The sequence below is a fragment of the Apium graveolens genome, chromosome 4 (assembly GCF_009905375.1).
Source record: "Apium graveolens cultivar Ventura chromosome 4, ASM990537v1, whole genome shotgun sequence".
Taxonomy (NCBI): domain Eukaryota; kingdom Viridiplantae; phylum Streptophyta; class Magnoliopsida; order Apiales; family Apiaceae; genus Apium; species Apium graveolens.
Genome location: NC_133650.1, coordinates 289,640,255 through 289,652,638, shown reverse-complemented (window position 1 = coordinate 289,652,638; position 12,384 = coordinate 289,640,255). Strand labels below are relative to the sequence as shown.

Below are 12,384 nucleotides of genomic sequence, written 5' to 3'. Positions count from 1 at the left end.
CTTGGATAGCACATAAAAGCGACTGGCAAGTGATAATTTGTCAGAGGGACATAAAAGCAGTGGTTTTTAGGGAAGTTCAGCGGGGACCATGAAGTTCAGCGAACAGACAAAGTTGTGAAGCAAAGATGTGTGTTAAATGTTTCTCTTCTGCAGTGGACAGATGAACAGCTACTTGATATATTTAATGATGATGATCCTCTCTTCTGAATTTAATAGTACCAGAAAATTTTGCAGGTAACTGATTTGCAGGACTTGCAAAGGCTTGTCATTCTATGTGTACAGTTTTATCTGCATGATTAAAATTGTAAGTGACAACCCTGATATTAGTTGTTATTTGCAGGGTTATGGTTAAGTTTTGGTGTAGCTATAATCCTGTGCCTCTATATGTTATTATAACACATGTTTGGTCTTAATATTTCAGGTTACTTTCACTTATCTTCTTTCTTTATTACTTTAAATATTTTTTTGTATGTGTAAATTCAGATAAAAATTGAATGGATATAAACTAGAGAAAATTTTGTTCTACAGCAGGTCACATCTCATGAAAATCTAAAACAAACAATACATCTTATTTAAGCATATAAATTAGTTAGTTAAGTTAAAAAATCACCAGCAATAGTTGCATACAGAATTTTTAGAAGACGTGAAAAGATAATTGTATTATAAATTAAATAACATATTTGGTGCTTTAGAGCATCCTTTATTGAAATACTAAAATAAAACTACCACTAATATAAATTTCTAACATATTTTAATCGTCCTATATAGCTTTTGGTTAAGGAAATTCTAGCAAATACATGTAAATAGAAATTGACTGACAGTTCCTTATATATGAAATGTCTGACTGAAATCTGCGAAATATGCTACTATAATAGCCACTTTATAATGCTGACATGCATAGTCATATATTCGATGGGATTGGACCGACATTCTGTCACACACATAGTGAGCCTCTTCAATATTGTTGTGTCGATTACAGATTGAAGGGCCGAATAGCTCAGAAAATATATGGTTAGGCCAAACGTTTCTTGCAATCATTCGTAGAGTTTGTATCATGTGAGGGATATTTTTGGCTATGGTTGAGTCTTTTGTCATCCCTGTTAGCTCTCTAATCGCGTCTTCTCTTTTTCTAGGCGAATAATAAATATCCAATATGTTTATTGTAATTTTGGAGAGGATGCGATATTTAACTGATAATTCATGCTGTATTTCATATGATTAGTCGTAGTGCCCAAATAGTCCACTGTTTCTTTGTAATACTATTCGAAATTGAACATAAAAATTGCTTCATTGCTGCCATACAGGAAAGCAGGGGTGCGACTCTAACCCGACGTACTACACACCCGATACGTTCGGGTGCGGCGGTGTGCAGGGTGCGGCCATATACGTACGGCGTGCGTCACCCGGCATGTCCCCGTATTTTATTGCTCCGATCCGCGGGGGTGCGGTAAAGGGGTGCGGGAAGGGCACATATCGTAATTAAAAGATAAGATTGTGAGTATAGAAAGAGAGTTGTCATCATCTCCAGCCGTTCTATGGTGTTCCATCGTCGCCGATCTGTGGTGGTCGGGGAGTTGAGATGGGTACTACAGTGGTGCATTTGTGTATATATACGTGTGTGTATATGTTGTGTTTGACTGTGACTACTACTTTGTCAAGTGTTGTGTACTTGTGTAGTGGCAACCACTAGTTATTATAATATAATTATAATGAATGGCCAATTCTTTCTTCTTTTATTATTTCTATATATAGCAGTAAAAGATAACGTAAAGAAGTAATTGGTGATTATTATATTTGTTAGGCAGATTACCGTTTGCTTCTATTATGCCCCTTTTTTACAGCTTCTTGTTATGTCTTTTAAATATCAAAGATGATAAATTATTGGTTTGTTATCTATTTTAAATATAATTACTGAATATATATATATAATATATATTTTGAATATTTAAATTTTTGTCGTATCCTCCCGCACCCGAATCCTAATATTTTAAAATTTGCCGAATTCGCGTATCCCCGCACTACGCACCCGCACCACGCACCCGCACCGCCGCACCCGCACTCGTGCTTCCTAGCTGTCATATGATCCTGCAATTTGTATAAATTTAAGTAGGTGATTTCTGGTAGCTATGTTGGAGTTCCTGCCCCATGTGTATAGCTCTTCAACATGGAAGTAAGATATTGTATCCCTTGTAGTAGCTGTCCTTTGTGTTGTTGCCCAAGTCTTAAAAAAAATTAAAGAAATCAAGAAAATTTGTTGATGTTAACTGCTCCAGTATAAGTAATATAACAAATATGGGCATTTCAGTAATGAGAGTCATTGTGGTTTGAGTGTTTAATTTTTTTATGACTTCAAAAACTTGTAAGTCGTGGGTATGTGAATTGAATGTTTTGGGTATTAACTATTTATAGGTAAAAGTTATTTTGTAGATTAGTTTTATTTTGTAGATTAGTTTTAATCATATGAATAATTTGTAAGAGCACCTTGAAATATCATTTATACGTATTGGAGTGGCAAATGGACAACACCAGTTATTATTTGACTACTCTGCAATTAATTGGCAACTACTCTATGCTTTACAGCTGTAGTTTCCATCGGTAATTAATCAATTAAGTATATTTTATGATATGTCATTAAAGAGTATTTCAATTGTTTCATTCTTACTTGGGAATATCGGGTATCAGTGCAATCTTACTTGTGAGTTATACACCATCTTACAATGTTTATGTCTTTACCGATCCTAGTTTTCTTAATATATATTATATTTTTAATACAACTCCCAACACCATACTTTTTATAAATGGTAACTACTATCTTTCCAATGTTATGCAAAACTGATGCCAATATCCTAATTTTTTGCTTTTTGCTCTAGCTGCTGAAAATAATGCTTGATTTTTTAAGAAGAATTCAGATAAGCTTGAACCTAGTAACTGATAACTTAAATATGTAGCAAAATTTAGTATCATTTCCTGAATCAAATAAATATCTTAAATGGTCTTTTAACTTTTATCACAAAGTATAGTCCTAAAGTAAAAGGACCTGCTCTTTTTAGTTATTGTGATTATCTACTTCTCCTACTAATATGGACCGGTTGTCTGATAGTGGTATTCACCTGTTCTTTGTAAATTATAACTTATTTGTAAATTTTTAATACAAATGTTTTTCATATTTGTTAGCTTGAGATTGCTACAATAAAAATTCTGGTTAAATTTGTGGCATAGTAACACCTTCTTCTTCTCTTTCCAGCACTATTTCAAGGTGGCTTCTGGTTTCAACATAAATCAATTTTCATAAATTTTTTCGCTGGTGGGGATGACCTCTATTATTTCTCAGGTATTCAGTTTTTCCTCCGTAGATTATTTGTGTTTTAAGATTCAGAAAGTTTGTCTTTTACAATGTCCTCTAAATCCGTTAAGTATATTTACTCAAAATACTCAGAAATTATATTTGTCATGATATGTCATTAGGCTATTTTGAGGCTTTCATACATGACAGTTTTGTTTAACATAACTTTAAGTATCTAATGTGCAATGTCATTAGGCTACGTTGTGGTTTCCATACATGAAATTTATTATTTTACAGAAATTTAAGTACCTAATGTGTAATTTACTATATTTTGAAGTATAACTAATTTTTAAGTTTTCGGAGTTGCTTGCGTGAATATGGGCAGTGTATCCCCGCTTTATTCATTCTCATTATTTATTGTATTTTGAAAGTTTTAGTTGGCATACAAAGACAATAATATGTTTAAAATAATGGATATGGGCAGTGTATCCCCGCTTTATTCATTCTCATTATTTATTATATTTTGAAAGTTTTAGTTGGCATACAAAGACGGTAATATGTTTAAAATAATGAATATGGATATAATTAGTGCAAGGAAATTAAAGTTACCTCCAATAGCTTTTCCAAGCACATGATTTTGGGTCAAGTCTTCTAAAAGCATTTCAAGCTTAATCTTGAATATCTGTAAAAAAAATCAGGCCTAACATCAGGGGTTTGGTTAGGAATCTTAGTACATGCTTCTTTAATTTCTGGCCAAGCCGGATTGCATGTAAAAGTGATAAACAAATCGGGGCTTCCCAATTTCCTGCAGGCGGCCATGCAATCTTGATAGTTTTGCTGCATATATCGTGGACTTCCCGTAAATGAAGCTGGTAAAACTATCCGCTAGCCTACGGATTTGGCATCCACATCTCCACGATTAACACAATCTACAATATTATTATATAGTTCAGCCCTTAATATTTCTTGATGTGTTATGACCCATAATATTCTGGCGTGTTCAATACATGAATATGCATCAACCACATATTTCAAGAATAATCTTCCTCCTCGAATGACTGTGTGGCCTTCATTATTACGATGTTGAAGACGGTAAGCATAATATGCTCTCATTGAGACTTGGTCTCGTTTGGTTGGTAAATGTGCGGAAACACCATAATTTAGTATATCAGTTCTAAAACCATCTTCAGCATATGGGAATAGTAATGGATAGTAGAGAGCCATGTAAGTTGGATTAAGTTCTGAAATTCTTTGTAAATCACCCCCTTGTATTCTAAAATAATATCTCTATTATCAATGAAGATATTGTTAGGAACTAATGCTGCAAATTCAAAAGCATTTGTAGGGTTTGCATTTTCCCGACCTCTATTTGCCACCAAACGAATTCTGAAGGGCTGAGAATCTTTTTCTTTATTGCGGTCCCGAGCTTGACGATAGAATTTAATCAATTTATTCTCACGATCCAACATTCTTGAAAGTGGCTCTACTATTTAGTTGTCCAAAGGTTGTGGACCATTTGGAAAATTTAGGCGCCTTTCTAATTCTTGTTCATTTTCAAGCATATAAATTTGTGAACAACTTTGGAGTCATCTTCTGGTAATAAAGAGCCTATTTGATGATAAATCTCTCTATACACACGATTCACAAAAGGGTCGCCCCCATGGTTAAGTGTGTTGTTTATCTTTCCGCCGGTAGATGTAGATGCAAATACATTATTGTACATCCAAGAGTACTTGCAAAATAATTTGCTTAACTGGTTAGATTCGTCTAATAAATTTTTTAACTCTGGCGGAGTTTCCCTTAACTTAGGCAATTTTACTTTTCCCTCACTGCAGCATAGTGAAAATCCCCAAGAATTTGTAAGCTCTTGTCTTTTTGTTCTTTCATATCTCCATATTATCGCTTCACAATGCATGCACTCCTGGTATGGCAATCTAATATTTTAAACAAAATTTCCAGTAGCTACATGTAAATATTATTATCCATTATAACACATGAGAATCCATTTTTTATATTATACACATTAGACGATGTAATATATATGAAAAGGAACTTACCAAAATTCGACTTAATGGTATTTATTTTGTTTCTTGTCTGTGTGTTAACTTCCGCGAATGCTATAATAAAGTAAGATATTTATTAAATATTAAAGTTCTTTCTCTTCTCTTTTATTTATTTAGGATATGGTGTGTTACCTTTTGTTCTCAAAGTTCCTCTTCTGATCATTTGAATTGAATCCTTGGGCACATCGGGACCAGAAGTATCTGCATGTCAGGTAGTTACTTATTATATTATTCAAATGGAAAAACTATTAATCAGGATAATATAATTAACTCTTACTTTATAGTGAAGTTCTTTTTTCTCGGCTCGTTGTTCACGTCGTCGTTGGTTTCACGCATTTCTTTGATCGCCATTTTTTGTAAGAAAACAAATGTTTAAATGCGTCCTTAACTTACATAGCAATATAGTGCAAAACAACTATGATTATGACTTTTGCAAAATTAAATAATAAGTACATATAGTTATTGTATTAATTACAACTCCAAACTTTTAATCAGTGTACTATATGTTACACTTACTTTGTAGCAAAGTTACTTGTTGTTCACGTCGTCGTTGGTTTCGTGCAGCCCTTTGCTCATCAGTTTCTGTAGGAAAATACCTTTAAAATAAATTCTTAACTTACATGGTGCAAAATAACCTTTAATGTATAACTTTTGCAATATAGATTTCTGACTAATTGCCTAGGATAAAAACAATATCTTTAATACCTAGTTAAAACATTGATTGTTATACAACATAAGTACCATTAAAAATGCACTATGAATAAAAAAATTATTGTTAAGCGAAAATAATTAACTTTAGTTACTAATCTACAACCTCGGTACCTTTTCTCTCTGGGTGTGGCCTTTCTCGACATCGCTTGTTTCGTTCATTCCTGAGCTCATCTGTTACATTATTATACTTTTCTTACCGTTGCTTGTTACGCTGAATTCTAGTTTCTTCGTTGTGTGAGCTTGGTGTTTCAACACATTCATAGTGCACCTTTTCCAAATTATATATCATGTTAAAAAATAGACGCATGGTGATTTTCTTACAAACCTGTAATGTCTGAGCAGATTTTATAGATAATTTGATACTTGTCTATATACGGTGGACATATTTAATGGAAAATTACTTTATGCTAAATAAATACATCAATAATTATTCGTACTTGATGATTATAGGATACTGAAATCAATTTACCACCCTGAGCCTATTAGCATAAACAATAATATATTTATATGGAGTCCATGATTTTGCAAATAAAAATTTCCAATTAGTCACATTCTGAATAATATTTTTTTTCATTATCTTGGATTGAGAACTTGGTATTGAAAGTTTATGGTGCATGACACTTTTAAAACTGTGATATCATTCCCATATTGGAAGAGACATATTACAATTGGTGCCACATACAATTGGACGACACACTTCAGTCTTCAGTCATATTAGCTAGTTATAAAGCTGCCTTTAGACTTTAAGAAATGATTTAATCATCAATTAATTATCTTTTTTATCAACAGGCTTTGGGTGCACTATTCTTGCTTATACGTTATCAAGTTGTATGTAGTATACTACCTAATGCACAAGGTATATCTATCCTCACATTTTAATAGCATAGTGTGTATAACTTTCAAGGAACACATTTTTTTTTCTATTATTATCATATTTTCCTACAACTTGGGGGAGGGGTGAAGGTGGGAATTCGCTTCTCGACCATATTATGTTTCTAAAGATGTCTAAGAGACGGATGTGATTAATTTTTTCTGACACTATATAAACTATTTTGGATTGTTGTTTCCTCTAACAGAGATTAGAGAAAAAATCTTGATTGTTGTGACTTGTGAGATATGGTTGATGGATTGGTCAATGTGTGTTCTGTTTTATGTATTAACTACTATGTGTCCTAGATCAGAGCATACTTGAAAATTATTTTCAGAGTTGTATAGAGCTGTTAGCTAGATTTTCTATGTTGATACATTGAAACAGAACATATCAAGATACATCTGTAGTTATGTTTATGCAATTCCTTTCCAAATAAAATCTCCGATTCGTTTGACTTCACCAAGACAATTTTGGCTTGCTTCAGGAACTTGTTGTGTAGTTATTTTTAGATAAAGTTTGATATTAAGAAAATTGATTATAACAGGTGACTTCCTGCCCTGTGTCATACTCAGGAATACAATCATATCATGGTGAAAAGGTTTCAGCAGCTACATTTTCTACGACATCAACCAAATCATCACGTGTTGTTATGTATAATGTAAATATAAACCTTCATGCTGGACATCAATAAATTAATAATTCTCTAAAAATTGTAATATAGTCTAATACCAACAATTTAGTTTGTCAAATAGTGAATAACACAATAATAATGTTATTATGTACCTGGAGAAAATGCAATACTTCAGACTGCAGTGTGCAGGTTCTCATCCCCTCATCCGTATGTGTTCAGGGTGTTTAGGTTTGTATAACTGTTAATTAGTAATTATTAATATTTTTTTCATCCCACATCCATAATTGGTTATTTACCGATTTATTCCTGACGACCAAATCATAAAAATTTACCATCAAAACTCCTTTACTCTAATTAAATTAGGATATAATTATTTGTGCTGTGTTCGTAAAAATGACCTAAGCAATAAAGAATATTATTATTTTCTTATATCTCAAAAATAATAATTAGATAGCAAAATAATCTAGAAGACTTTAATTTTTCAACAAAAAAATATATGGTTAATTTTGAAAATTATGTAATTGTGCTTGTACTCGTCCGGCAATGTCAAATGCAACCAAAACAACTCGATATAAATACTTGCACGTTGATTTTGTTTGTACCGTATTTTTACAAATATTTTCTGAAAATAGTAAAATCCCAAAAAAATTTAGAAAAATTAATAATTTTGATAATTTCTCTAATTATTTATTTTTAGTTAAATAAAAAGTCATTTCATTTTTCTTTTTGCTTTCTTAAAAAACACAATTTAAATCTTATCATTATTTTTTTTGTCATATTATTAAATTTTACCTCTAAGAGCATGACATAAAATACTAACCAAAACACAGGAAAAAGAAAAGTCGTGTATTGGATACTAGTTGTCTAAGCTTCTTGATTTTGACCCCAAAGAAAAGAAAAACAAGATCGAGCCATACAGACAAAGCAGTTGCTGCTACTACTTCCGTTTCATCGCCGATTCATCAAAAATGGTACCAAACCCTTTTCATTTCAAAGATTTTCTTAACAATTACATAATGATAGTAATTATAATAAGGGTATTAATTGTGTTTTTTTGAATGCAGATCCGATTCATATTGCTCCAGAACAGGCAAGGCAAGACACGTCTTGCCAAGTATTATGTCCCTCTTGAGGAATCTGAGAAACATAAAGTTGAATACGAGGTCTCCCCCCTGCCCCCCTTCTTGTTATAATTTTCTATTGTTTCCCTTTAACTCTAGGGTTTTTTATTTCCTTTTTTTAATTGTTTAGGTTCATCGATTGGTTGTCAATAGAGATCCCAAGTTCACTAATTTCGTCGAGGTTTGCGTCTTTATTTCTTCTCTTTTTTTTTGTTGATGATAATCGGTTGAAGTTCTGTTGTATATTAGCCGATTCATTGTTACTTATTGTGACAACTAAATGGACCGGGGATCTTTTTTATTAGTTTCTTATGCTTGCCTCCCTTCTTCCGTAAAAAATGTTGCATTGTTAATAACTTCACATTGAATGCATTTTTGTAATTTAGGCGGTTCTGATTAAAGGGCTTGGCTTGAACATTTAATGTGGTAAATTTGCGTTTAGGATAATGCATATGTTAGAGAGTATACTTGAGGATTTTGAAGTTGTTTTAGGGTGTGCGTTTTGCTTTGTTTTAGATGTACAGACATGGAGTCTTTCGTTTTATAGGTTGGTTCACTTTAGGGTGCTGTTTAGATGAGGGGCGATACCGTATTTGGAAGTTTAGTGATGCTTGAAGTTCTTACGAATAGAGGTGATAGATGAGAGAGAATGACAATACAGCTGCTGATACAAAAAGCAAATTTAAAATAATGTAAACACCTAAATACATTACGAAGAAGGTGGATGCTTTGCACTATGGTTGAATGTTTACTAGCTGTTCTGCATCAGCTATGTCACAGTTCCAACTTCGAAATCTTGGAAACTTCACTGTGAAAATCATGGATAAGGCTGTGTACATTGAGACTTTATTTAGATTTGGAGCCTTTTGTTACCAAAACAAAAGTTGGGATGAATTCTACTGCTAATATGTATTGTATTTATATTTGATATTTTGACTACATTGATAAGTATTTTAGATAATAAAGCAAGTTTCTATTTTCACATACAACCCGGTACTTTTCATTCATACTATGCGGTTTTAACATGAATAACTCCCTTCAATCCTCATTCACATGTTTTAAGTCTTTGATTTTACCATTCTGAATATATTTCCTAATACTAGCTACTGAACTGCTGTGTAACTTGCTCTTTTTGTCTTGCAGTTTCGAACTCATAAGGTTATCTACAGGAGATATGCTGGATTGTTTTTCTCACTATGTGTTGATATAACTGATAACGAGTTAGCATATTTAGAGTGTATCCATTTGTTTGTTGAGATACTGGATCACTTCTTCAGCAATGTGTGCGAGCTAGATCTGGTATTTAACTTTCACAAGGTACGAAACTAGAAATCCTTGCTTTTCCCTTTTTTAGATATCCTAGTTATTTGCAAGACTGTTAACTGTTAAGGTGATTTCGCTTCACTTTACTGTGCCATTAACAAAGGTAATAGGTATGTTGTACTTCCCAGAAAAAAAGTCATTGTAACTAGTAAATAATTTTCTGCTGTAATACTGGTGATATTCTAGTTTTATTATATGTTTATTTTGGCGAACCAGCAATGCTTTGTGTTTGGTGTTGTGCAGTACAACGATAAAAAACACGGGCCGAAAAAGACAGCTACAGAATAGTGAATAGTTTAAGTAGTTTAATTTGAATGTGATAAATTGCAAATATGATTCAGTGACTAGAGTTTGCTGCGAATCTGACTATAATTGTAATTTTCTTATTTAAGTTTCTTTTTAATTTGATTTAGTTAGACGAGACTAGAGATTTTGTCAAACTATGATTAGCAAGTTAAGGTTGTCAGATTTCTCGCTCCTGAATGAAAGCGGGAACTTGATTACCTGATGAACATGAACAATGCAATAATTTTTTTGTTTATAATCGCACAATAATTTCATATTATAACATATAGTTAAGTATTAAAAAATATTATATGATATGTTTTACTTCCAGTCGTGTCATTGTTTCTACACTCAGAATGTCATTCCTTTTTTAACAATAATATGAATGACTCATACCCAAAAAAAGTAAACAAATACGTAAAATACACTGTAAAATCTTAATACGAAAAGTAAGTAACTAGGTATATAATTTTAAATTATAAGATAAAACGTTATACTAATTTTTTTGAGTAATTATAATTATTTTAATTTATTAAATTAAAGTAAGCCATAATTTTTTTCGAATTTTTAATACTAACAATAATGATTTTTAACAAAGAAAGATTCCACTATTTTTTTAAATTTGATTATAGTACTAAGAGTAGCTATTTTATAAAATATTTTTATCTTTTTATTTTACATCTGATTTAAATAATGTTCTTGATGTTCAATTGATACAGTTAAATTAGCCTGTGTTTGGCACAGGTTACATGCTAATATTTTTTAACAACATAATTGCAACTTGCAAATTCTGAAGATGTGCGTAGAACTCTTAATCTCTCAGTTTTGAACTTTTATTTCAAGACAAAAAATGTAGGGAAGAGTGAAAAATCATCTCTCTTCAAAAAGCTGTGTGACCTATTTGTAATTTCTATTAACAATCATACAATCTTGAACTTCATCTTTGCTGGCACAATCACTTGACATATTTTTCTTTATATTTGTTTTTTTAATGTGACTCCTTCATCAAAAGGTGTACTTGATTCTGGACGAGTTCATTCTTGCCGGGGAACTTCAAGAAACTAGCAAAAAGGTATGTACAGTCTTCTCATACTTGCCAATTGCTCAACTCTGCACACATTATTGTTTCCTTTTTGGTATAGCAAAAAAAGAGTTCTTGTACTGATTTTCAATTTACTATGCAGGCAATTATCGAAAGAATGGGTGAATTAGAGAAGCAAGATTGAAGACCAAAATCTAGCAGATGATGTATATGGGAGCAATTCCCTTCTATTTTTGGTAAAACAAAAGTTTAAAGCACTTCCAGTTTTATAAATCACAAATTTGTGCTAAATTCTGCAGACATTGGGTATCCTATTGTTTTTATCTCTGTATAATCGTTTGTGTTGCAATTGATCTCTACTGTAAGTACAGGTGATATAATGTGATTAAAGTCTATCCAAATTCAGTTGTTGATAATATCTTTTTAAGTGGGCTTTATAATATAATTGTAAGACATGTTCAGTAGGGGATAATTTCTTTCCAAGTTGGCTTCATACTGCAAATCAAAACGAAACAGACCCAGTGTGTCCTACTCAGAAACAGGGTTGGGAGGGTGATTATTTTGAGAGGGTGAGTTTCATGCAGTGGACATCTCAAAAATGGCGACAAGAGTTCTGATTTGCTTCCTCGCGAAGGCCTTAGAATGCACTGTATCAGTCAGGGAAAGTACTCAGTAGGGGAGATATACCATGTAGGGCACAAGACGAGCTACTACTAATTGAACCCATTTGAGGACCTTACCAGTTATAGCAGTTATAGCCTTGTCGCCAATGCCTAATTGGGACAGCATGTCCTAGTATAAATAGTTACCACTTACCACAAGGTGGGCTTGCAAGATTACATCATTACAGTTAAAAGGTTTCACCAATTTTTTTAGCGCATTATAATTTCATGTTGTTTTTATACTTTCTTCTGTTTTGCTTTTATTGCACACCTTGGCAGGTTTTAATCTCACCACTTACACATTTTTATTGGGCTTTTGATACATTCTTTTGTACTGATCTTCCAGACACAAAAATCATTTTATAAATTAGCGAACATCTCATTCACTTTGG

The 12,384-nt window shown here is 32.4% G+C and overlaps 1 protein-coding gene across 1 annotated transcript; it reads left to right on the top strand.

Moving 5' to 3' along the window:
• The first annotated feature begins 8,372 nt into the window (after nucleotides 1-8,372).
• LOC141721179 (AP-2 complex subunit sigma) lies at nucleotides 8,373-11,748 on the top strand. The gene is made up of 6 exons (XM_074523950.1): nucleotides 8,373-8,530; nucleotides 8,624-8,722; nucleotides 8,811-8,861; nucleotides 9,824-9,997; nucleotides 11,301-11,360; nucleotides 11,473-11,748. The coding sequence occupies exons 1-6, from the start codon at nucleotides 8,528-8,530 to the stop codon at nucleotides 11,512-11,514; spliced, it is 429 nt and encodes a 142-aa protein (XP_074380051.1). The 5' UTR covers nucleotides 8,373-8,527; the 3' UTR covers nucleotides 11,515-11,748.
• The last annotated feature ends 636 nt before the right edge of the window (nucleotides 11,749-12,384 follow it).